This window comes from Formica exsecta, unplaced genomic scaffold (assembly GCF_003651465.1).
Source record: "Formica exsecta isolate Colony F162 unplaced genomic scaffold, ASM365146v1 scaffold36, whole genome shotgun sequence".
NCBI classification, from domain to species: domain Eukaryota; kingdom Metazoa; phylum Arthropoda; class Insecta; order Hymenoptera; family Formicidae; genus Formica; species Formica exsecta.
The window spans coordinates 161897-185981 of NW_021850847.1; the positions used below are offsets into that span (position 1 = coordinate 161897).

The 24085-nt window shown below is 38.6% G+C and overlaps 5 protein-coding genes and 2 long non-coding RNA genes across 15 annotated transcripts in view; 3 read left to right on the forward strand and 4 right to left on the reverse strand.

Moving 5' to 3' along the window:
• Positions 1–3602, reverse strand: part of LOC115238791 (cell growth regulator with RING finger domain protein 1-like) — a 34318-nt gene extending 30716 nt beyond the window's left edge. The window contains exons 1-2 of one of the 3 annotated variants that reach the window (XM_029812872.1): positions 3488–3602; positions 2282–2574 (exon numbers count right to left, since the gene is read on the reverse strand). In XM_029812872.1, coding sequence (XP_029668732.1) covers positions 2282–2379 — 98 coding nt within the window. In that variant the 5' untranslated portion in view covers positions 2380–2574; positions 3488–3602. Of the gene's footprint in view, positions 1–2281; positions 3078–3487 lie in introns of those variants that run through there. The other 2 variants (XM_029812873.1, XM_029812871.1) reach the window with 2 other exon arrangements.
• On the forward strand, positions 3250–4758 carry LOC115238792 (acylphosphatase-1-like). Of its 2 annotated transcripts, none has more exons than XM_029812874.1 (4): positions 3250–3724; positions 3798–3828; positions 4342–4451; positions 4527–4758. In XM_029812874.1, exons 1-4 carry the CDS (start codon positions 3504–3506, stop codon positions 4639–4641), a joined length of 477 nt encoding a protein of 158 aa, XP_029668734.1. In that variant the 5' UTR covers positions 3250–3503; the 3' UTR covers positions 4642–4758. The 2 variants fall into 2 exon arrangements, with proteins under 2 accessions (XP_029668734.1, XP_029668735.1); XM_029812875.1 differs by having other exon boundaries at positions 3543–3724; positions 3812–3828.
• Positions 4759–5587: 829 nt separating this feature from the next.
• Positions 5588–8457, reverse strand: LOC115238795. The gene is made up of 2 exons (XR_003884548.1): positions 8133–8457; positions 5588–7343 (listed from the first exon to the last, which is right to left on the reverse strand). It is a non-coding gene; the product is annotated as an uncharacterized LOC115238795 (long non-coding RNA).
• A 565-nt stretch (positions 8458–9022) lies between these two features.
• LOC115238817 (acylphosphatase-1-like) lies at positions 9023–10296 on the forward strand. The gene is made up of 4 exons (XM_029812920.1): positions 9023–9049; positions 9319–9366; positions 9880–9989; positions 10065–10296. Exons 1-4 carry the CDS (start codon positions 9023–9025, stop codon positions 10177–10179), a joined length of 300 nt encoding a protein of 99 aa, XP_029668780.1. The 3' UTR covers positions 10180–10296.
• Positions 10297–10599: 303 nt separating this feature from the next.
• Positions 10600–15778, forward strand: LOC115238793. Of its 5 annotated transcripts, none has more exons than XM_029812878.1 (2): positions 10600–11099; positions 14719–15778. In XM_029812878.1, the coding sequence occupies exons 1-2, from the start codon at positions 11052–11054 to the stop codon at positions 15055–15057; spliced, it is 387 nt and encodes a 128-aa protein (XP_029668738.1). In that variant the 5' UTR covers positions 10600–11051; the 3' UTR covers positions 15058–15778. The 5 variants fall into 5 exon arrangements, with proteins under 5 accessions (XP_029668738.1, XP_029668739.1, XP_029668736.1 ...); XM_029812879.1 differs by lacking the exon at positions 10600–11099 and adding an exon at positions 11110–12127; XM_029812876.1 differs by lacking the exon at positions 10600–11099 and adding an exon at positions 11111–12819.
• On the reverse strand, positions 11126–14846 carry LOC115238794. Of its 2 annotated transcripts, XR_003884547.1 has the most exons (4): positions 14709–14846; positions 14152–14574; positions 13671–13889; positions 11126–12881 (listed from the first exon to the last, which is right to left on the reverse strand). It is a non-coding gene; the product is annotated as an uncharacterized LOC115238794 (long non-coding RNA). The 2 variants fall into 2 exon arrangements; XR_003884546.1 differs by lacking the exon at positions 13671–13889.
• A 1093-nt stretch (positions 15779–16871) lies between the features above and the next one.
• LOC115238790 lies at positions 16872–24079 on the reverse strand. The gene is made up of 10 exons (XM_029812870.1): positions 23926–24079; positions 23281–23341; positions 22910–23181; positions 22631–22832; positions 22159–22321; positions 22007–22084; positions 21517–21674; positions 21285–21413; positions 21079–21223; positions 16872–20672 (listed from the first exon to the last, which is right to left on the reverse strand). Exons 1-10 carry the CDS (start codon positions 24033–24035, stop codon positions 20269–20271), a joined length of 1722 nt encoding a protein of 573 aa, XP_029668730.1. The 5' UTR covers positions 24036–24079; the 3' UTR covers positions 16872–20268.
• Between the last annotated feature and the right edge of the window lie 6 nt (positions 24080–24085).

Genomic DNA, 24085 nt, shown 5'->3' on the forward strand with positions numbered 1-24085 from the left:
TCTTCTCATTTTCTTCGCAAACATTTCGCAGAATCTGAAGCATGTACACTTAAACGTGATATATGTAAAGTATCTATTTTTATAAATCAAATTTTAGTACTCTGGTTACAATCGATGATGAACGCAAACATTTCCAAGTAAAGAAATCTCTTATGTGAAAGGCGCGTGTCTGAACTTTGACTTAAAGAAAAAACATTTTTCAATTGCATCGCGAAAAGGCAACGACTTTAATTAGCTCGTAATTTACAGGAACTTATCATGCATATATTTTTGACATTTTTTTTTTTTCATTATTTACGACTTGTGCCACAAACATCTCTAAAGTTTCATAATAAAATCTCGCAAGATATCGACGTTAAAAGAGGCATCCTATTTACCCAATCTTCTTTCTATCGTATATTGTAAATTATATTATATAATATTATATTATATATAATCAAATTGTATTGAAAAAAGCGATCAAATCCCGATTAAACCGGCAAAATTTTTCTCATATTAAAAAAAAAAATATTGCATTTTTACAAAGAGATACAAACGTCAAACATTTCTCGACTGGAAAACAGATGTTCGAACAGTTCGAAATGGGAACTTTACCCTGATTCTATCATTCAACAATTCTCAACACTCATGTGTGTATCGCGACAGATAAGAGAAAGAGAGAGAGAGAGAGAACGCAAAATGCGACGAGAATTATTGCTCGCGATTGCAAGGAGTTTCACGATTTACAAATAGTGCGACTTAGCTTTCGAGACTTGTACCTACTTTCGAGACTTCCCCGAGCACGAAAGTGGCTGCGTCACTCGAGAAAATCAGAGACACTTGTCGCATCACGTTATCGTCATCGTCGTCGTCTCGAAGCGCGGAACTATCTCGACCATCTTACTTAAATCGTCGGCTCTCGAACCGAAGTCTCGCTTTCAGCTGATGTATGTCAAAGATTATTATTCACAATCGTTCTTCGAATTTTCGCAGAGTTCAAAAAAAACATGACGGAATGAATGCAAAATCTCGTTTCGAGAAAAATGGACCGCGTATCTGTAGTCGCGTTACTGTGGAAGCGTGTCGAATAATTAGAATGAGAGGGAGAGTGGGGTTTTTTGTGTATTGAAACGCGCGGTTCGGTAATCGCGTTTCGAGCAAAGCGATCAATTGGAGAGACTGTCAAGCGATCATTCATGAAACCTGACCTGAGATTCAAAAGCGACACCTTTAAAGCGTTTAAAAAAAAAAAAAAAAAATAAAGAATAAAAAATATCACCTGCTATTCATTGCATTTTATACAAAAAACCTGTATTTTTCTTTTTCTATTATGCACATCTATAGCGCGTTTAAAGTTCTGAGAAAGATTGATGACGTTACAACCTTGTCGTAAATTTTAATTATATCGGCATACAATTATCGTCTCAATCATTATTAATCTTCATCTTATTAATTGAACTGATTTACATCTACTACCTGAAAAAAAAAGTATAGTTTGTGAAATATCTATCGGAGATATAAACAATAAATGATAATTTAGAAAAATATTTAAAAAAAAGCACAGCCCTTTTTTAATTAATCTTTTGTAAGATTGATTTATGAGATATCTTTAAAAGATTATAAATCGCAATCTCTTCTCGAGTCATCTTCGAATTGCATTCGAACTTTCCCCAAATTCGAAGAATGTTAATACGCGATTTTATAACAATAAAATTCCCTCCTTCTCGGGAAACGATAATATTATTCAATTAATTAAGCGAAAAACAAGAGCCAAGGCTATGCTACATCTTCGTCAGCAGACTCGCGATTGATTAGAAATATAACGTCATAAATATGGAATTGACCAAAGATGCGCTTGCATCGCGAATTGTATCACGTCTCGAGACCGGCCTTGATCGAATTCCTCACCACGAGAAACATTGTAAAAAAAGAAAAAAGAAAAAAAAAGAAAAAAAAAGAAAAAAGAAAAAAAAAGAAAAATATGCGGACGTTAACCCCTCTCCATTGTCACTATAATGATACTATATCGCCGATTGATAAGCGTTTGACGTCTCGCGGAATCGGCACGAGATGTATCTCAACGCGACTTACTCGACAATGAGATATCGCGCTGCCGTGACGTCACCGGAAAAATAGATCGGAACAAACCTGACGCGCGTATCTCTCTTGTCGCTCGTACGTGTACGAGATATCCGTCCACGTCTACGTCGCGCGTATGCGCGATAAAATAGAGAATTAAGAGAGAAAGAGAAAGACAGAGAGAGAGAGAGAGAGAGCGAGCGAAATAATGTCACATACATACCTCATGATAAAAAGAAAGACCCCGCAGAAGCATATCAGCACGGCGAGCACCGAGAAGATGTTGGACAGCTCCGCAACGGACACCAACATCGCCGTCATCGTCGTGTCGCGTGATTCCCGCCGTCGCCGTCCGCCGACGCGTCGTCCTCCTCAACACCGGGGTGGTCCGCGCCGCCCGCACACATGCACGCACAACACGCACACGATGACACGAAGCCACACCACGCGAGCACCGTGTCCTCCTCCTCCTCCTCCTCCTCTTCCTCTTCTTCGCGCCGCGACTTCAACTGTCAACTGTCAACTTGTTCGCGTTAACGTCGTCCCACGTTATTCCCGGAGGCGCTTGACGAGCGCGCCGTCGTCGACTCCTCCGCATCGACGTCCGCGCGCGCGACGTCGTGCGACAACTTCACACGACGACGGCGACGGCGACGGCGACGACGACAACGCTTGATATATACAATTCGCACGACAGACGAGACGCTGCCGGCCGAGAGGCGACGCGTCGACTTCGCTAACATAATCGTAAAGACATTGGACCGAATGATGAGAGGGACGTGTATAATAACTGTACGCGATCGAAATGAGAAAGAGAGAGAGAGAGAGAGAGAGAGAGAGATGCGAGCAGAGCGATCTACGCGTTACGTATCGTTCGGCGGACTAGACGAGACTGACTTCGCGCTGTCGCGGTGCGCGCCACTTAACGCGCCTATATTCGCGTCGTTCGTTATCCACGTCGCCGCAAGAGCGCGCTCGCGTCGCCGCCATTACGAATCGAATAAAAATTCTCTTACGACAATAAGAATATATAGATGCATATATAAATATATATGCATGTCATATCTATTCTTCAAATACTTCTTCGTATATTCCTATCTCTTCGAAAAATAGTTTTATATTGTTCCCATTTTATTTTATTAGTCTTTTATTAATATTATTAGCTTTATTATAATCCAATATTTTTTTTTTTTATTTTCGTGATAAATTATGTACAATGATTACAAATGCCAAAATACTTCACGGTGCGACAGGCATTTTCTTTCTATCATTTTCCGTTATTTGGAAAAAGAATTGCTCTAATAAAATAATTTTTTTTTTAAAGAAAAAATGTAGGACCACTGTATTTTTTCTAATTATTCAGGCCTGCATTGTTGGATTCGAAGAGATAGATAAACAGGACAAAAAGTAAAATATAATTTTAGGATACCTGAAATTTCAAACGAATGCCAATTATTTCTAAATATCGCGAACCAGCGACATCTGGATTAAAGAGAGTCGCCTCGGAAAACGTTTCAACGTCGAATGATCGGATTCACCATCACCATCCTCTTCTGCTCATTAATCTCGTTGTCGTTTCTCGAGCAGTCGTCGCCGCATCCGGGACATTACCCGGTAATGTCGAGAATGTTCGCGGTAGATTTCGAGGTCTTCGGCGTCGTGCAAGGTAAACAAAACGATTCACATCGGCGTCGTTCGCGTTTTTTCATCTCGGTTTATTAGTGCCACCAATTTTATAGCGCTCTTTTTCAAGGTGTCTTCTTCCGGAAGGTGGGTAAACCGGCATACATCAAAGAACCTGATCTTGACAATTTAATCGCGTCCGCCCGCGATCCACGACGAGGAAATCTACGCCGGAGAGCAACTCTCGCTCGCGACATCTATCGAGTGTCCGGCGTGTAATCGCGCGTTTTTACTTCACGTAGATATGAACGCACATCGTTTTTATCGACTAACTTAATTATTATCCATCGCGTCTTTCCTAATTGTCGATAACGATGAAATCTAGCCTAAAAAATTTTATTTAAATTTTAAATGCATCTCGTTTTTATATGCATATGGCAAAACACAAAAAATGGCCTTGACTTTTTATTAAAGAGAATTATTCCTCTAATATTGTCTAAAAAAATTAACTTTTATCATATCAATCTCAAATTTATACTTGAATGTACGCACGCGATACATTTTTGCAGTAAAATGTTATTTATTTTTACTTTTTTAAAATAACCTTTTGTATATGGATGAATCTATAGATACCTTATTTGTGTTTGCGACTAAAAACAGTATACGCAGAAACGTGGTAAGGAGTTGGGTCTGAAAGGATGGTGCATGAACACCTCGAACGGTACCGTCGTCGGTCGTTTGGAAGGGGAAAAGTCTCAAGTCGAGGAAATGTAAGCTTCCGTTAATAAGAATGAGCGAGAACGTTCTTTCGAGTTATTCTCGCCCGTCTTTTTCTTTTATTTCAGGAAACAATGGCTTCGTCACACCGGCAGTCCTCAATCGCGGATCGACAAGGCGGAATTTCGCAACGAGAAAGAAATCTCGCAGCCGTCGTTCTCGAACTTTGAAATTCGGAAATAGGAGCGCTCGCGAGCGAGGAGTTGTAATAAAAATATAAATGCCCTAATAATTAGTTTGAATAATTTAAGTGATCGCTCTTATAATAAAATCGCTATTTAAATAAATATAATATAAAATGTACAACAAAATTTTCATCCTTCAGTGGCAGGTGTCGAAGGTTCCGAATATCGCGTAAATGTTTCTCTCTTGTTCCGAAAAAGTAACATCCTTTCAACATTTATACGGAAGACGATTCATCCACGTAATTATTTTAAACGAAAATCGTCGAGAAATAAATTGATTTGTTTTAAGAAAGCTATTTCACAAAGAAACCAATTCCTTTCTATCGTTCATTCTCTCAAAGATGTATAAAAATCGTCCTCGTATAATTTTTTAAATGAAATATCAATTCTTTTCTTTTATTACGACGATTACAACGAAATTAATATTTTCTATACGTCTTGATGTTCCTCTATTTTTAAAAACGAATCCAAGTTTTTATCCTTGATGGAACGATTCGCTTCCGGATATATGTACGTGGAGAAGTGTGGAGGAGCGACTCGCCAGCAGCCAGCATCTCCCCACGAGAGAGAATTCCTCTCATTAGTCGGCGAACGCGCGGCGAACAGCGCGGATCCATTCGTGATTGTCCTCTACTCTTTTCCATCTTTTTCGTATAACGTATAATAATTTTCGAATACTTCTCGTTGAGGACGTGTCTCGCGTCGTCGTAATTCGATTCCGACTCTGTGATCGATCTCGATCGGATTACACACGGCCGAGAAGACGATCGAATTCGCGTCGCGAATAGCCGATATCGGAATAATGTTATGATCGATGCCCAAGAGGAGGTGAGCGAGCGGAGGACGAGGAGGAGGTGGAGGTGAACCAGCATGAGGTGTTTCGAGAGCTTCTTCAAGCGCACCTGGCGGCCGCAGCAGGTGAGTGAAAAATAAACTTTCAGGTGTTTTTTTTTTTTTTCTTCTATCTTACAACTCGATCTTATCGTCATCACGAAAGTGTATCATCACTCGGAACGATATATCTCTCGTTATTCCGCTTGCGATCGTTTCGCCGAATGTTCCGACATCGTTAACACGTGCCATCAGGTATGACAGTTGCGACCTTATTACGCGTATAATTAACGCTTTGTAAATCGTAGCGAGAAGCGCAATATGTGAAATATTTTTTAATTTTGTTCTTTTTCTCTTATTTTGTGTAGCTTAATTTTTTTTTCGCTTCAATATTTTACAATTTATTTCTCCATCCGTTTTAGCATTCTTTTCGATTACTGTTCTATAAAGCATTAAAAGAAATCACTTTTACAGCAACTTTGGACGGCAAAATTTTTTATCAGTTCCGGTTCGTCGCGTAACAGACATTTATTTCTGCCTCAAAAAACCGGAATGTAGGATCAAGTTTCCTCGGATATACAAAAAATAAACTACGTGTGCGTTAATTATATAAGATCACCGAAGCATTAAGCCTTATTTCTACCAAACACTATAGTGAGAGATTATCAGACAAATTATCATTCTATTTTGATTTATATTTGATAAATATCTATCTAGCCTCTGCGATTAATTTATTACACTCGGGAAGAGTTAAAGTTATTCCGTGGCAGACACATTTTTATCTCCATTCTTGCGCCTTCGGTATGCACAAGTGTGAATTTGAAAACATTCATTATAATTTCTGTTGGTTTACTTATTTCTCTTTTTTTTCTTCGCGCGACTCGCTTGAACGCGTCCGTGTGTTATCGCGCGATAAAAGTCGATAAGAATTGGTCAAAATGGCCAGACGAGTTTAATCAGGCGACGATCGTAATCGATCAACGATACATTCGCACCTTTCCAGTTATGCGCGAGGAATTCCGACCATGTTTCTGCAAAAGCCACGCGTTTCGCGCCATCGAGGTCGTGGCTGATGTTATCGGAAAATAATGACGGACGAGACCGAATTACGCAAGGTAGTCGCGATTATACGTAAACACACGGGAACTCGCCCGCACATCATGTTTGCTCGTGCACCAAGATGTCCTTTCCCCTTCCTATCCTCTAGCTGTCTAACTTATCAGGCATTTATATTTGACGTATTTGCGATGCACATATTGCAAACAGGAACGTTTCGCGTTCTCTTTCACTCTCTTAAATTTAATCAGCTTTCCAGTGATAATACTCTGATTCCATTTAAGAGAACACGTATTTAGTGCTGACAAGAATAATAATAATTAATGGTGAGAGCTAATAATTAGTTATTAAATAATAAAAATAATAATGTTGTTGCGAGAGTAATAAACAAACTCGGGATGAAACGGGTATTTATGTGATTAGGGTGACTTCTCCCATCAAGATTTTCGACGATAACTCCGAGGAGGAGGAGGAGGAGCCAGTTTATTAGCCGGTTGGTCATGGGTCGCGGTTGATAAGCGCTGATAATAGCTCTTGAGCGACCTACTGAACTGGTCAGTTCTTACGGCGATTTGCGTCGCGCGACACCGCGTTACTCGTTCTCCGTCAAAGTAAATCCGTATCGGCGCGGAGATTAGCGTTCCGAAGAATCGCTCTTAAGAATTGCACAGCTTTTCGAGGCACATCCTCGCGATGCGATAGTATGAACGAGAACGATCACCATATCGGCAAATATGGACACATATTCAACGTGAGTGATGCCGATCATCGTGTGTGTGAGTGTGTGTGTGTCTACGACTTGAGAATTAATATCTGCAAAATTAACATCAATTGAATTAGTTGCGATATTAATGCAGACTTAATATATATATAATATTATTTTTATATTTTTTTCTGTATCAATTAGGTACTTTTTTCAAACTAAGCTATATATTTTTTACCAAATCTAGCGATAAAAAAAATTCAGGAGATGCAGCTCCTTGTAATTTTATCTAGATGTGCATTCAAAGTGCAACGCGATGCAGCCGATATTACATTCATTATGTTGATATTTTAAAATGCGTTCTTCTTCCTTTCTACTATTAATTGTTTATCCGTACTAATTGTTTATTACGCCAAGCCGAATAACGGATGGCTCAATAATAATCTTGAAATACGAGTTCTCGCGTAATCTGCTGCGAATAGTATTTCGTTTATCCAATATCATTTCTTTCTATTCTTTTATGTAACAACGCCGACACCGGTGATTACAATTTTCAAGTCGACCGTGCATTCGAGAAAATGATTATATCCGCCGTAAATAGATCTCGTTGTTAAAAACGACACGCTCGATCGCCTCTAATCGGGTCGTTGACTGCCGTCAATTCGTCCGAACGGTGAAAGTCGTGTAACGATTAACGGGACCTCTCCCCCAAAAAAAGCAACGCCCGTTAATCGAAATGCAGCGCGAATAGAAAATTCGACAATTTTTTAAAAATTGCCATTCGCTATATTAATTCCGTCGTATTAAATTCGTCAATGTTGAAACATCGGATTCATATTCAGCAAACCTGAGAAAATCCTTGGGTTTGAATAAATATATTGAAAAATATTTACTAGAACCTTAATGAGATAGCGGATCCATACGAATCGGAGATTATCTGGACCACGGGAATACGTTTCCTTCGTTATAAACTCGATGTACAGGACCGCGTCGCATCTACAGCGGAATTCCCCCTTCCTCTCGAAAAGCCGGATTCCTGAAGCACGCGTAATCACCGGCTGTTTTGTTCCTTTCACTCTCCAATTCTCGCGCGTATCGTTGAATTCGATTCATTGCGACTGAGTTAAAAGATATTTGTACTGAGTCCAAATTAATTTATAAACTATGATTAAAGATAAACGACCCGAAATAACTCTGTGTGTGCGATATAAAATATAATATATAATAAAAATAATAGAAAATAATATATAATATTATATTATATAAAGAAAGGCGCGTGTCTGAACTTTGACTTAAAGAAAAAACATTTTTCAATTGCATCGCGAAAAGGCAACGACTTTAATTAGCTCGTAATTTACAGGAACTTATCATGCATATATTTTTGACATTTTTTTTTTTTCATTATTTACGACTTGTGCCACAAACATCTCTAAAGTTTCATAATAAAATCTCGCAAGATATCGACGTTAAAAGAGGCATCCTATTTACCCAATCTTCTTTCTATCGTATATTGTAAATTATATTATATAATATTATATTATATATAATCAAATTGTATTGAAAAAAGCGATCAAATCCCGATTAAACCGGCAAAATTTTTCTCATATTAAAAAAAAAAATATTGCATTTTTACAAAGAGATACAAACGTCAAACATTTCTCGACTGGAAAACAGATGTTCGAACAGTTCGAAATGGGAACTTTACCCTGATTCTATCATTCAACAATTCTCAACACTCATGTGTGTATCGCGACAGATAAGAGAAAGAGAGAGAGAGAGAGAACGCAAAATGCGACGAGAATTATTGCTCGCGATTGCAAGGAGTTTCACGATTTACAAATAGTGCGACTTAGCTTTCGAGACTTGTACCTACTTTCGAGACTTCCCCGAGCACGAAAGTGGCTGCGTCACTCGAGAAAATCAGAGACACTTGTCGCATCACGTTATCGTCATCGTCGTCGTCTCGAAGCGCGGAACTATCTCGACCATCTTACTTAAATCGTCGGCTCTCGAACCGAAGTCTCGCTTTCAGCTGATGTATGTCAAAGATTATTATTCACAATCGTTCTTCGAATTTTCGCATAGTGCCACCAATTTTATAGCGCTCTTTTTCAAGGTGTCTTCTTCCGGAAGGTGGGTAAACCGGCATACATCAAAGAACCTGATCTTGACAATTTAATCGCGTCCGCCCGCGATCCACGACGAGAAAATCTACGCCGGAGAGCAACTCTCGCTCGCGACATCTATCGAGTGTCCGGCGTGTAATCGCGCGCTTTTACTTCACGTAGATATGAACGCACATCGTTTTTATCGACTAACTTAATTATTATCCATCGCGTCTTTCCTAATTGTCGATAACGATGAAATCTAGCCTAAAAAATTTTATTTAAATTTTAAATGCATCTCGTTTTTATATGCATATGGCAAAACACAAAAAATGGCCTTGACTTTTTATTAAAGAGAATTATTCCTCTAATATTGTCTAAAAAAATTAACTTTTATCATATCAATCTCAAATTTATACTTGAATGTACGCACGCGATACATTTTTGCAGTAAAATGTTATTTATTTTTACTTTTTTAAAATAACCTTTTGTATATGGATGAATCTATAGATACCTTATTTGTGTTTGCGACTAAAAACAGTATACGCAGAAACGTGGTAAGGAGTTGGGTCTGAAAGGATGGTGCATGAACACCTCGAACGGTACCGTCGTCGGTCGTTTGGAAGGGGAAAAGTCTCAAGTCGAGGAAATGTAAGCTTCCGTTAATAAGAATGAGCGAGAACGTTCTTTCGAGTTATTCTCGCCCGTCTTTTTCTTTTATTTCAGGAAACAATGGCTTCGTCACACCGGCAGTCCTCAATCGCGGATCGACAAGGCGGAATTTCGCAACGAGAAAGAAATCTCGCAGCCGTCGTTCTCGAACTTTGAAATTCGGAAATAGGAGCGCTCGCGAGCGAGGAGTTGTAATAAAAATATAAATGCCCTAATAATTAGTTTGAATAATTTAAGTGATCGCTCTTATAATAAAATCGCTATTTAAATAAATATAATATAAAATGTACAACAAAATTTTCATCCTTCAGTGGCAGGTGTCGAAGGTTCCGAATATCGCGTAAATGTTTCTCTCTTGTTCCGAAAAAGTAACATCCTTTCAACATTTATACGGAAGACGATTCATCCACGTAATTATTTTAAACGAAAATCGTCGAGAAATAAATTGATTTGTTTTAAGAAAGCTATTTCACAAAGAAACCAATTCCTTTCTATCGTTCATTCTCTCAAAGATGTATAAAAATCGTCCTCGTATAATTTTTTAAATGAAATATCAATTCTTTTCTTTTATTACGACGATTACAACGAAATTAATATTTTCTATACGTCTTGATGTTCCTCTATTTTTAAAAACGAATCCAAGTTTTTATCCTTGATGGAACGATTCGCTTCCGGATATATGTACGTGGAGAAGTGTGGAGGAGCGACTCGCCAGCAGCCAGCATCTCCCCACGAGAGAGAATTCCTCTCATTAGTCGGCGAACGCGCGGCGAACAGCGCGGATCCATTCGTGATTGTCCTCTACTCTTTTCCATCTTTTTCGTATAACGTATAATAATTTTCGAATACTTCTCGTTGAGGACGTGTCTCGCGTCGTCGTAATTCGATTCCGACTCTGTGATCGATCTCGATCGGATTACACACGGCCGAGAAGACGATCGAATTCGCGTCGCGAATAGCCGATATCGGAATAATGTTATGATCGATGCCCAAGAGGAGGTGAGCGAGCGGAGGACGAGGAGGAGGTGGAGGTGAACCAGCATGAGGTGTTTCGAGAGCTTCTTCAAGCGCACCTGGCGGCCGCAGCAGGTGAGTGAAAAATAAACTTTCAGGTGTTTTTTTTTTTTTTCTTCTATCTTACAACTCGATCTTATCGTCATCACGAAAGTGTATCATCACTCGGAACGATATATCTCTCGTTATTCCGCTTGCGATCGTTTCGCCGAATGTTCCGACATCGTTAACACGTGCCATCAGGTATGACAGTTGCGACCTTATTACGCGTATAATTAACGCTTTGTAAATCGTAGCGAGAAGCGCAATATGTGAAATATTTTTTAATTTTGTTCTTTTTCTCTTATTTTGTGTAGCTTAATTTTTTTTTCGCTTCAATATTTTACAATTTATTTCTCCATCCGTTTTAGCATTCTTTTCGATTACTGTTCTATAAAGCATTAAAAGAAATCACTTTTACAGCAACTTTGGACGGCAAAATTTTTTATCAGTTCCGGTTCGTCGCGTAACAGACATTTATTTCTGCCTCAAAAAACCGGAATGTAGGATCAAGTTTCCTCGGATATACAAAAAATAAACTACGTGTGCGTTAATTATATAAGATCACCGAAGCATTAAGCCTTATTTCTACCAAACACTATAGTGAGAGATTATCAGACAAATTATCATTCTATTTTGATTTATATTTGATAAATATCTATCTAGCCTCTGCGATTAATTTATTACACTCGGGAAGAGTTAAAGTTATTCCGTGGCAGACACATTTTTATCTCCATTCTTGCGCCTTCGGTATGCACAAGTGTGAATTTGAAAACATTCATTATAATTTCTGTTGGTTTACTTATTTCTCTTTTTTTTCTTCGCGCGACTCGCTTGAACGCGTCCGTGTGTTATCGCGCGATAAAAGTCGATAAGAATTGGTCAAAATGGCCAGACGAGTTTAATCAGGCGACGATCGTAATCGATCAACGATACATTCGCACCTTTCCAGTTATGCGCGAGGAATTCCGACCATGTTTCTGCAAAAGCCACGCGTTTCGCGCCATCGAGGTCGTGGCTGATGTTATCGGAAAATAATGACGGACGAGACCGAATTACGCAAGGTAGTCGCGATTATACGTAAACACACGGGAACTCGCCCGCACATCATGTTTGCTCGTGCACCAAGATGTCCTTTCCCCTTCCTATCCTCTAGCTGTCTAACTTATCAGGCATTTATATTTGACGTATTTGCGATGCACATATTGCAAACAGGAACGTTTCGCGTTCTCTTTCACTCTCTTAAATTTAATCAGCTTTCCAGTGATAATACTCTGATTCCATTTAAGAGAACACGTATTTAGTGCTGACAAGAATAATAATAATTAATGGTGAGAGCTAATAATTAGTTATTAAATAATAAAAATAATAATGTTGTTGCGAGAGTAATAAACAAACTCGGGATGAAACGGGTATTTATGTGATTAGGGTGACTTCTCCCATCAAGATTTTCGACGATAACTCCGAGGAGGAGGAGGAGGAGCCAGTTTATTAGCCGGTTGGTCATGGGTCGCGGTTGATAAGCGCTGATAATGGCTCTTGAGCGACCTACTGAACTGGTCAGTTCTTACGGCGATTTGCGTCGCGCGACACCGCGTTACTCGTTCTCCGTCAAAGTAAATCCGTATCGGCGCGGAGATTAGCGTTCCGAAGAATCGCTCTTAAGAATTGCACAGCTTTTCGAGGCACATCCTCGCGATGCGATAGTATGAACGAGAACGATCACCATATCGGCAAATATGGACACATATTCAACGTGAGTGATGCCGATCATCGTGTGTGTGAGTGTGTGTGTGTCTACGACTTGAGAATTAATATCTGCAAAATTAACATCAATTGAATTAGTTGCGATATTAATGCAGACTTAATATATATATAATATTATTTTTATATTTTTTTCTGTATCAATTAGGTACTTTTTTCAAACTAAGCTATATATTTTTTACCAAATCTAGCGATAAAAAAAATTCAGGAGATGCAGCTCCTTGTAATTTTATCTAGATGTGCATTCAAAGTGCAACGCGATGCAGCCGATATTACATTCATTATGTTGATATTTTAAAATGCGTTCTTCTTCCTTTCTACTATTAATTGTTTATCCGTACTAATTGTTTATTACGCCAAGCCGAATAACGGATGGCTCAATAATAATCTTGAAATACGAGTTCTCGCGTAATCTGCTGCGAATAGTATTTCGTTTATCCAATATCATTTCTTTCTATTCTTTTATGTAACAACGCCGACACCGGTGATTACAATTTTCAAGTCGACCGTGCATTCGAGAAAATGATTATATCCGCCGTAAATAGATCTCGTTGTTAAAAACGACACGCTCGATCGCCTCTAATCGGGTCGTTGACTGCCGTCAATTCGTCCGAACGGTGAAAGTCGTGTAACGATTAACGGGACCTCTCCCCCAAAAAAAGCAACGCCCGTTAATCGAAATGCAGCGCGAATAGAAAATTCGACAATTTTTTAAAAATTGCCATTCGCTATATTAATTCCGTCGTATTAAATTCGTCAATGTTGAAACATCGGATTCATATTCAGCAAACCTGAGAAAATCCTTGGGTTTGAATAAATATATTGAAAAATATTTACTAGAACCTTAATGAGATAGCGGATCCATACGAATCGGAGATTATCTGGACCACGGGAATACGTTTCCTTCGTTATAAACTCGATGTACAGGACCGCGTCGCATCTACAGCGGAATTCCCCCTTCCTCTCGAAAAGCCGGATTCCTGAAGCACGCGTAATCACCGGCTGTTTTGTTCCTTTCACTCTCCAATTCTCGCGCGTATCGTTGAATTCGATTCATTGCGACTGAGTTAAAAGATATTTGTACTGAGTCCAAATTAATTTATAAACTATGATTAAAGATAAACGACCCGAAATAACTCTGTGTGTGCGATATAAAATATAATATATAATAAAAATAATAGAAAATAATATATAATATTATATTATATAAAATATAATAATTAAAAGAAAGAAATTGATGAATGTTTACAAGAGTAACTACATTTAGGCTTTAATTGAAGACCGACTGGAAATTTAATTCAAAATAACGAAACGTAACTCTTACCGCAATATTTTATATGCTAATTCTCCACAAGATAAACCCGGAACAGAAACACTGTTGGACTTCTCCCGGAAGTTTGAAACCACGGATAGATAGTCTTTATCCGGCAATAAACATTGGGGTACCGCGTCTGTTGTTTTGCTTCCGTCGTGCATCTTCCTCTTTTTCAAACGACGTAAGAAATATCTAGTCATAAATAATATTATTCTCCTCGAACGTTATACGTGGAAGATTTCGTACCAATCGTCGAGCGATGATGACGGATAAGAAACTTGCTATATTTCTCGCTTGCTTTCCATTTCATCAACAGATAAGTCGAGTAAATATTTGGTCGTGTTCAATCATAGCAAAGTGTTCGAGACATTTACAGCAAAATTCAATCCTTAATGGAAAAATTTTTCCGAAAGAAACATCCTGTAAACGTATCTGCAATAAAGAGATTATGATGAAAAGATTTATTGAAAAATTATAATGAAAAATATTTTATTATAAAGTCATAGTTTACGAGTTTTCAGCAATTTTCTGGAGAAAAAAGAACTGCAACGACGGCGATTGCTTACCTCTTTCCAGATGGATCCGTCGTCGAGATTCGAGCCGACGACGAAGAGGACGGCGGCGGCAGAAGTGCATCGCCACGCCACCGGTGAGGCGATGACAGAGCTGGGCGAGGTGAAGGTGACCACGCCGAGCAGCAGCATCGCGACGTCGACGCCGCATACCAGCGGTGACCCGGCGCCTTGCAAGAACGGCGGCTGCAAGGTCTGGAGGAACAACCGCGATGGTAGTGGCGAGCCGCGTTCCGAGAGCCCTTGGCACTCGCTCAAAACAGTCTTCCTCGTCTCCGTGATCGTGGCGTTTCTCCTCTGGGTCATAATCTATACCCTGCTGGACCAATACCGGATCCTGTGATCATGATCATTCTGCAATCTTGATATGTTCCTCGTGATTGCGATTTATAATCGATCTCGCGCAAAACCATTTAGTCTACTTGATGACTGCGATGTCCTGATTCATTGTGACTTCCTGTCGGATTTCGTGCAATGGATCCCGCGATGCGCACAGACCATTTTCTAGGCAGAAATAAAAGCGTGCTAACAATTTTCGATCGTGAGGGATTTATCCTTCATAAGTAAGTTTTATAAAGTGGCTGCACCGAATACTTTTAATTTTACAGCGTGATTTAAATCGCGAAGATTCGATGAAATCTGTAAACACAGATTCGAGAGAGACAATCGAAAGCTCAAGGGTGAGGAAGGAAAAGAATTTCCGACAACCTTAAGCTTTCGTAATTAAGATTGCAATATTGTATTATATATTTCGTACCGTTTTATAAACGCTTTGTGACATTTGTAAATATATTCGAATAAAATATCATGTTATATACGCAATGTACGCAAATTATTCGACCCTTTACATAGGTCTCGAGCGGATATCGCGCGATAAATCGGTGTTCAAAAATTAAAAAATATGTACGGCAAACACACTGAATTGTAAATAATACTGAGATAGAAAGAGAGAGAGAGAGAGAGAGAGAGACGCGAATCTTGAGAAAATCTTTAAAAATTGCGCTGTATCTTAATAACTTTACAAATTAGTTAGAATTGATCGAAAAATTCCTTCGTTTTTTTTTCCATCACGCTAATCGACGAACAAACTTTTCGATCAAGATAGTTTAACGATATTTTTGGCCGGGACTGCAATAGGCGAGACAATTGTAATGTAGGGGAGAAAGAGGAGTGGATTCGAACAATTTAAATATCGTACGCCCCACGATATACATTTATACAGATTGGATTCTTCGCGATTTTTCTTACATATATCTTTTCTATCTATCAAATCGATGACACCAAAACTAAAGTCCCCTCTTCTCCCTTACAGTACCTGAAATTGTCATTGGTACGACGAAAAATATGACTGCGCACGCGATCGAGCATGTATCTCGCGGGACAATCGCATGGTAACGATCTTGGCGAATCCGCGGCAGACGACGTTATCGTTATCGAGAACGAGGAACGGCCCGGATCAACGACCGAAAGTCGACAACCGACAGCAACGTCGTCGAGCACGCGAGATTTGGAGACGCATTCGATGCAACAGCATCCGAGCGCGCAAAGATTGCGGAATGACGAAGACGACGACGACGAGCAGGAGGAGGAGGAGGAGGAGTTACCGGGCGACAACGTGACTTGTTCCTGTCCATTTTTTGTTTCTTTTCTCAATATACATATACGTGTCTCTATTGAAGGAACTCGTTTTAGTTCTCCGCGACGGAAAGACGCGCGCAGCCGAGAGTAATGTTGATCGGCTGGGACAGTTTCCGTTCGAGATTGATGCTGTTCCTGATCGCGTGCCTCCTCATCTGGGCCTGCATTTTCTTCCCTCTGCTCGCCACTTGAATCTCCCCCTCCTCGCGCTCTCGCGAGACATCGGCATGGCGATTCGATACGACGACATTCAACACGATCGCACACATACTTTCACATTTACATTTATGTATATATATTACGTCCAATATATAAGAACTTTACATTTTTTGGTATTAAATATTTACATGCGCTATTATTTAATCATAAATATATATTACTTTACGTTTAATGTGGCCTTTGCGAAGAGGACATTATCCCCAAACGGCTTATCCCCAAACCATCTTCAATTCTTGTCTTTCATAAAAATTAAATGCGCTTGTTGTGAGGTTTGGCTTTATAGACGCGAATCTTGAGAAAATCTTTAAAAATTGCGCTGTATCTTAATAACTTTACAAATTAGTTAGAATTGATCGAAAAATTCCTTCGTTTTTTTTTCCATCACGCTAATCGACGAACAAACTTTTCGATCAAGATAGTTTAACGATATTTTTGGCCGGGACTGCAATAGGCGAGACAATTGTAATGTAGGGGAGAAAGAGGAGTGGATTCGAACAATTTAAATATCGTACGCCCCACGATATACATTTATACAGATTGGATTCTTCGCGATTTTTCTTACATATATCTTTTCTATCTATCAAATCGATGACACCAAAACTAAAGTCCCCTCTTCTCCCTTACAGTACCTGAAATTGTCATTGGTACGACGAAAAATATGACTGCGCACGCGATCGAGCATGTATCTCGCGGGACAATCGCATGGTAACGATCTTGGCGAATCCGCGGCAGACGACGTTATCGTTATCGAGAACGAGGAACGGCCCGGATCAACGACCGAAAGTCGACAACCGACAGCAACGTCGTCGAGCACGCGAGATTTGGAGACGCATTCGATGCAACAGCATCCGAGCGCGCAAAGATTGCGGAATGACGAAGACGACGACGACGAGCAGGAGGAGGAGGAGGAGGAGTTACCGGGCGACAACGTGACTTGTTCCTGTCCATTTTTTGTTTCTTTTCTCAATATACATATACGTGTCTCTATTGAAGGAACTCGTTTTAGTTCTCCGCGACGGAAAGACGCGCGCAGCCGAGAGTAATGTTGATCGGCTGGGACAGTTTCCGTTCGAGATTGATGCTGTTCCTGATCGCGTGCCTCCTCATCTGGGCCTGCATTTTCTTCCCTCTGCTCGCCACTTGAATCTCCCCCTCCTCGCGCTCTCGCGAGACATCGGCATGGCGATTCGATACGACGACATTCAACACGATCGCACACATACTTTCACATTTACATTTATGTATATATATTACGTCCAATATATAAGAACTTTACATTTTTTGGTATTAAATATTTACATGCGCTATTATTTAATCATAAATATATATTACTTTACGTTTAATGTGGCCTTTGCGAAGAGGACATTATCCCCAAACGGCTTATCCCCAAACCATCTTCAATTCTTGTCTTTCATAAAAATTAAATGCGCTTGTTGTGAGGTTTGGCTTTATAATATTCAATTGTTCTTAATTATATTTGTTTATTGACGCATTCAAGATGGTTTGGAAGTAAATTCTTTAGTTGCGTGAGACACTTGGAAACATATCTCTTTCTCGCGCTCGCGCTCTCGCAACATTTTTCTTCGCAATATAACTCCGTCAATTTCTTCTTCCTTAGGATCGATCGCGATCAGTTTAACCAATCGCAACCTGGAAAGCCCGTCGCGAGCTCCATCGATTACTCTACATATACTTTTATTTACGGAACACTTTCGTTGTGTAGCATATCGTTATATGTATGTACGCCCTTATCTAATTTTTTTTTTATCGAGAGAGATACTCAAGATGATAAGTATCTTTTGTTTCGCTCTAGATCAGAGTAATATCGAGTACTGTCTTATGGTATAGCCTTTACGTATCCTAGGATGAGTCGCCGGAAATAGAATCCTTATTATCTCCCCTGGATTCGAAAATCAGAAAAGAAATGTGAACAATACAATGTGATTCTAAAAGTTTTCGATATTCAATGCATAAAAATTTAGCACAAAATAACTTTATATGTCTTAAAGATTTTCTAATTTTAATTTTTCCTTGTTTGAGGTCATTAAGTTGAATCCATCTTGATATGACTGCGATATATTGTACATGTATAATTCTTAATTAAATAATATTAATGACCTCTTTTTCTTGGAAAACATTTCAATTGTATCGCGCAATTTTTCTGTATTGTCGAACCCGAGAAAGATATTAAAAAGCGTCTCGTTTCCATCGAATCATCCTGTCTTATCGTTAACGATTTTCCTAACATACACGCGACAGCACGATCATGTAATATCCTTATAATCAACGGCTTATAAATACGTCTTACAAATACTACTAATTTGGCATGTAACAACCGTGACGATGCATTTATATGCTAGCATTTGCGACTGGCACGTCGCGTCGAGGGAAAAAAAAAATTCTCGTAAATACTTATAGGACATATCGAATTTCATTTTACACAGAGTATCCCGCGAAATACCCGGCAAACTTTATATCAAGAGTATTTTCAGAAAACTTTTATTATAACAGCCATCTATTTCCGCTACTAGTTTACAATTTTAATAATTTTGCAAAAAACAATTAGTGATGGCTAAAACCTTTTGTTGTTTGTTGCTTACATGGCCATGACCTTGGCATATTTCAAGATCATTGAAATTGACGAGATCGTTTTTAATATTCCATTTCATCACGATTTTTAACTAAATTAAATATTTATAAATATTTAATGACCGAGTTTTAAATATAAATTTTATTAAAGATCTATATCTAAAATTATAAATAAATTGTAAGACCTTCTTATCTATAAGTTCGCGTTTTTAAAGCTTAGTTCGCAAATCGGTGGCTTGCGTGCAAAAAACTATTTCTGCGCTTTTTATTAGCAGACACACACACACGCGGATTGAAACAATTTATAAGATCAAAATTTGTCGGTTATTAATATTGTCGGATACTCCGCGGAGCACCCGGTATACGTTAGTCACGCAATGTTGATCGATGGAGAAAGATTTCGAATATCTAAGTCGTTCTAACATTAGCTTGGAATAAATACAAATGATGTGATATGATTCGTATAAAATGAGGGATGTCTCGATTAATAGATGAAATTATCGAGTAAATCGCGAGTACAAAAAAAAGACGAGTTAAAAGTATCGCGGGGCAAGAGTAAATGCGTCTGGAATGCCACGATAGATAGTATTAGGGAGTAACCGAAATCGGTACATTTAACGGAATAGAATGAAAGTAAACGAGATATAACGTAATTTATCGTTATTGACGTTAGAAATAATCAAAATGATAAAAATTCATCCTTCTATTCTTCAAAATGAACAGAACATTTTTTAACTACGTTATGGCGACAATATAAGAAAGAGATCTCAGTATATATTAATAATATACGCAATTTCACACGAGAGAGATAACGTCCGAGTTTGATATATTCCTGAGCATCGAGATTTAAAAAAGAAAAAAAAGAAAAAAAAGAAAAAAAAAACAATCGTCGATTTGCGTAGCCTTTGTACGCGAACAGAGTAACGCCTAAATCTGATAGTTTTAAAATTATCGAGATTGCGAGATGAAAACATCGTTCTACATTCGCGGTTTAGCACATTTAGGGTTACGCGAAACGAATTTCACGCGAGAAAATAATAAAAAATATTCTTATATAATATTCTTAAACGCATCGAGATTAAGAAAAAGAACAGAAACAAGAAATCATCTATATCCGCGGCTTGTATGTTAGAGTAACGTGAAATGTTTTTACGTCCATCTCGGTGCAATCCTGAGGCCCGATAACGCTGTCGCCACCGGTACGCGACGGCACGCGTGCCGCCTGCTCCTCGATGATCTCGTTGTAGCTGTTGTCTAGCATCTTCTCGGCCGCTAGTTGCTGCTGTTGCTGCTGCTGATCCGCCGTTACCGTCACTCGCACGATCTTCACGGTCTTGATTGCCTCCAGAGAACGCGATACGTCCGCCGCCGCTGCCGAGCGGACGCTTCCCTTCGCGCCGTTCTCCTTGTTGCGACGAGACGAGCTGCGATGCAGACGCTGCTTCTCCCTGGACGAGGTTCTCCGCAGACTCGGCCGCTTCACCGACTCCGCGCTGGCGCTCAAGCCCGTGGCTGGATTCAACCGAGAAATTTCAATTGACAAAGTTGAACAAAAACTTGTACGCGGAAAGAGGCTCGACTATTTATAAGAAATTTGTAAATCAGAAAGAAAGATTATGCGTCAATTATAGATGTTGTTATGCGATAAACAAATCAGAAAAATATAAAGATGCTCTCATTTCGCTTTTAACGTCTCCATCTTTATTTAAAAAAATAGACAAAATTGTATAAACATGTATACAAATTTATAAACATGGAAATAGTTGAAGAGCCATAACAATAGCTTTATTAATTGTACAACAAAATCAATAAGCGATTGATACGTGAAATTGAGAAATATCTAATCAGTATTGATCTATTTTTTTTCGATTTTTCGAGAAAAACAATGAAAAGTTTTCGAAAAGTCGTGCAAATTTACCAATATTGCCGGAGGAAGACCGATTGGAACCGCGTAAAACATGTATCGCCGTGGGGTCGCTGTCCGTTGCTACTAGTCTTTCTCCCACAGGTGTGAGAAACCATTCAGATCTGGTTCGCATACGCGCGGCTTGTCTCTCGTGAACCTGCGTCAGTTAGTACATTTACAGTCCGACCTCAGCTGAGATTATCACCTGAGAGTCTTACCTGTGGCAGGTAGCTGAGACTTTTGGTACTCTCGGCGTAGCGATTCACCGCGCGCAACTCATCCAGGGTCATGCCTGCCGTCGCACGTCTAGAATGATGACTGCCATTACTCGACGAACGACTAGGCGCCTGTAAAATGTCAAATCTATCTACTGTGTCGTTTCGAATTCTTTTCAGCGATTCATTTTGAGAGCACTTTCGCGTTCTCTTATCGCATAGACAATATAAATACCTGGAACAGGCCGTTTTCTTCTAAACTAACAGAGAGACGCGTGTAACTCTCGAGTAAGGTATTTTCTGGGATCATGCCTAGCGACGATGCGAGATTCACTGTCTCCGGCATGTGAATCAACGCTGGAGTCGACTGCGATTCCTCTTGGTGTGACATACCTATTGCATAAAGTTGTAATTAGTACAATATTATTTTACAGAATGATAATCAAGGCCATAGAGACATATTGAACATTTTGAGCGAAAAATATATAAGCTCTTCTCTCGCACTATATGTTAAAATAAATTAAGTTCGTCCAAAGAAAAAAAGGAGAGAAAAGGAAAATCTTTTCTATCAAATACAAGTTTGTATCGTACAAAAAAGGAAAAAAGGGGAAAAAGAAGAAAAAAAAATTAAAATAAAAAAGTGTGAAAAAATATGATTTAATAATTATAGTAAAGAGCCAAAAGCTTTAATACTCAATTTAGTGAGATACTGTAATTTTACTTACATTCCAAATTAAATTTTAGTCCCCATCTTTCGCATTCGTATTGCAACCACGTCTTTTCCGCCTCCAGCGACAATTGTCCTAAAATTTATCGACTCAAATCACATTTACTCGCGTGGTTTAAATAAAAATGCGCGCGTCTCGTAAAAACTTACTCGATACGAGAGTATCTGGCGGATATCTAAAACTGAAGATCCAGTCTTCCTCCACCTTCAATATCCGGCCGGTTATGCGCGCATAAAATTCATAATTATCCCTTCCGAACAAATTCGAAACGCCAAAATTGTCTATCATGAACTTGGTGACGCGTGTGGCAATCTGAAAAATAAATTGTAGACTGTTGGATAAAATCTTGACGATTTTTCTTAACGAAAAAAAATCTACGCATAAATATTAAAAGAAAAGAAAAATAAAAAATGAAAAATGTGTGTGCATATATCGTTAAACATCTTTTTTCTATGCAAAAATAGAAATTAAATTGAAATAACATGATATCTCAATGCTTGAATAGTATTGATTAAAAACTACATTAACTTTAATTAACTAATAAACTGAGAAAAAAGAGAAATTATTTAATTGTGAGAAGAGATAACAAAGAGCAAAAAATAAAATAGAGATATCGTTTACCTTAAATCTGAAAACATCCTCCATCTTAGCAGTCTTGCCGTCGCTGACGCAACTCTGAAAAAACGAGGGTGCCACGGATACCCCCAGGGCTTCGCTGGTCATCCCCGTGTGCGCTCGCTCGCTATTTACCGCTACTACCCTGAATGTCCCGAATAGCAACACCAGTAACCGTTGTGTATATATTGGCATGGAGGTAATTAATCTGGAAAAAAAACTGCTCTCGTTAAACAGCTCGATAGAAATTACTCGAAAACGCGAATATCAATTGCGAGAGTTCACCTGTGTATCTGGTCCCGTTGTTGTTCTATGCTTTCTAGCTGAATTACGGTGAACAGCTGCTGCTCGCCCTCCTTCCCAAACACTCCGCCGGGTATTTTGCGTAAAAATTTCTTCAGAACGCTAGCTATCGTGTAAACACTAAAATTGTCCATATTGACGAGATGTCCGGTTTGCAGAAAGTGTATCAACTTCTTCATATTACCCTGGTGACCAGGTGCCCGAAAAACGTCTTTTCTGAGCGGGGCCTCCTTGTTTAATTTCAATATAAGGACCTGGAACAAGATAACATCATGATCATTGCTTGTAACTGTTTTATAAAATGTTTGAGAATAAAATATTTGAGAATAACAGAACATTTGATTGTTACTTACCAATAAGGGGCCAGGAATATCATTCTTACACACTTCGTCCAGGGGTACTCCAAATTTAACTCTATAAAAAGAAGAAAACAAAACGTTAATTTGACTTTGAAAAAAGACAATATTTGCTTTACATATCATTAAATATCAATTATCATGTTGATGAAAAAATTTAAAAGTCCTATATTATCCCAATTTATTATCTTGTCAAGATAACGATACATAAACACGTTAACATTTTGTGTCATTTTCATATCATGTTAATGACCATCTACAAAGATTTATATTTATTTTTTTTGATTCAAAGCATGCATAATTAAACACAACCATAGAAAGTTTTGGCACAAACTTAAAAATTTGTTTAAAATTTCTTATTACGATATAAATTACAATAATGTACAAAATTACTTATTACAACATAAATTATATTAAAATGTAATATAATATTGAACGACAGAGTATGCCCCCTAGTGGATATCCTATCAAATATTTAAAGAATGCAACCATGTAATATACCTAATATATATGTATAAATATAAAAAAAACTATCATTTCAATTAAAAAAAAAATATTTATATATATTATAAACAAGATAAAATTGATTAAAATGCAATACAAGATAAGAATGTGTTATTTCCAAGTGAAAAATATACTGACTTTTCCAGGCGTCTCGGATATGGTGGTACTGAGGAAGGATGTCCACAACTGGTTACAACATTTCCTAATGTAGCGGCGCGTCGATGCATCCTCTCTGTCCAGCTGCTCATTGTACAAAATCTAAGGATAGCAATGTCATGGGAGCATTTATACCACTTGA

What these genes read in the sequence shown, in the direction of transcription:
- LOC115238793 (XM_029812878.1), top strand. Translation starts at nt 11,052, where the DNA reads ATGAGGTGTTTCGAGAGCTTCTTCAAGCGCACCTGGCGGCCGCAGCAG. An exon ending in GCACCTGGCGGCCGCAGCAG is followed by an intron (nt 11,100 to 14,718) that starts GTGAGTGAAAAA and finishes ACCTCTTTCCAG; the next exon opens with ATGGATCCGTCGTCGAGATT.
- LOC115238792 (XM_029812874.1), top strand. Translation starts at nt 3,504, where the DNA reads ATGCCAATTATTTCTAAATATCGCGAACCAGCGACATCTGGATTAAAG. An exon ending in GGTCTTCGGCGTCGTGCAAG is followed by an intron (nt 3,725 to 3,797) that starts GTAAACAAAACG and finishes CCAATTTTATAG; the next exon opens with CGCTCTTTTTCAAGGTGTCT. An exon ending in AAGGTGTCTTCTTCCGGAAG is followed by an intron (nt 3,829 to 4,341) that starts GTGGGTAAACCG and finishes GACTAAAAACAG; the next exon opens with TATACGCAGAAACGTGGTAA.
- LOC115238790 (XM_029812870.1), bottom strand. Translation starts at nt 24,035, where the DNA reads ATGAGCAGCTGGACAGAGAGGATGCATCGACGCGCCGCTACATTAGGA. An exon ending in ATATTCCTGGCCCCTTATTG is followed by an intron (nt 23,182 to 23,280) that starts GTAAGTAACAAT and finishes ATCTTGTTCCAG; the next exon opens with GTCCTTATATTGAAATTAAA. An exon ending in AGGATGTTTTCAGATTTAAG is followed by an intron (nt 22,322 to 22,630) that starts GTAAACGATATC and finishes TTTATTTTTCAG; the next exon opens with ATTGCCACACGCGTCACCAA.
- LOC115238817 (XM_029812920.1), top strand. Translation starts at nt 9,023, where the DNA reads ATGCGACGAGAATTATTGCTCGCGATT. An exon ending in AAGGTGTCTTCTTCCGGAAG is followed by an intron (nt 9,367 to 9,879) that starts GTGGGTAAACCG and finishes GACTAAAAACAG; the next exon opens with TATACGCAGAAACGTGGTAA. An exon ending in AAGTCTCAAGTCGAGGAAAT is followed by an intron (nt 9,990 to 10,064) that starts GTAAGCTTCCGT and finishes CTTTTATTTCAG; the next exon opens with GAAACAATGGCTTCGTCACA.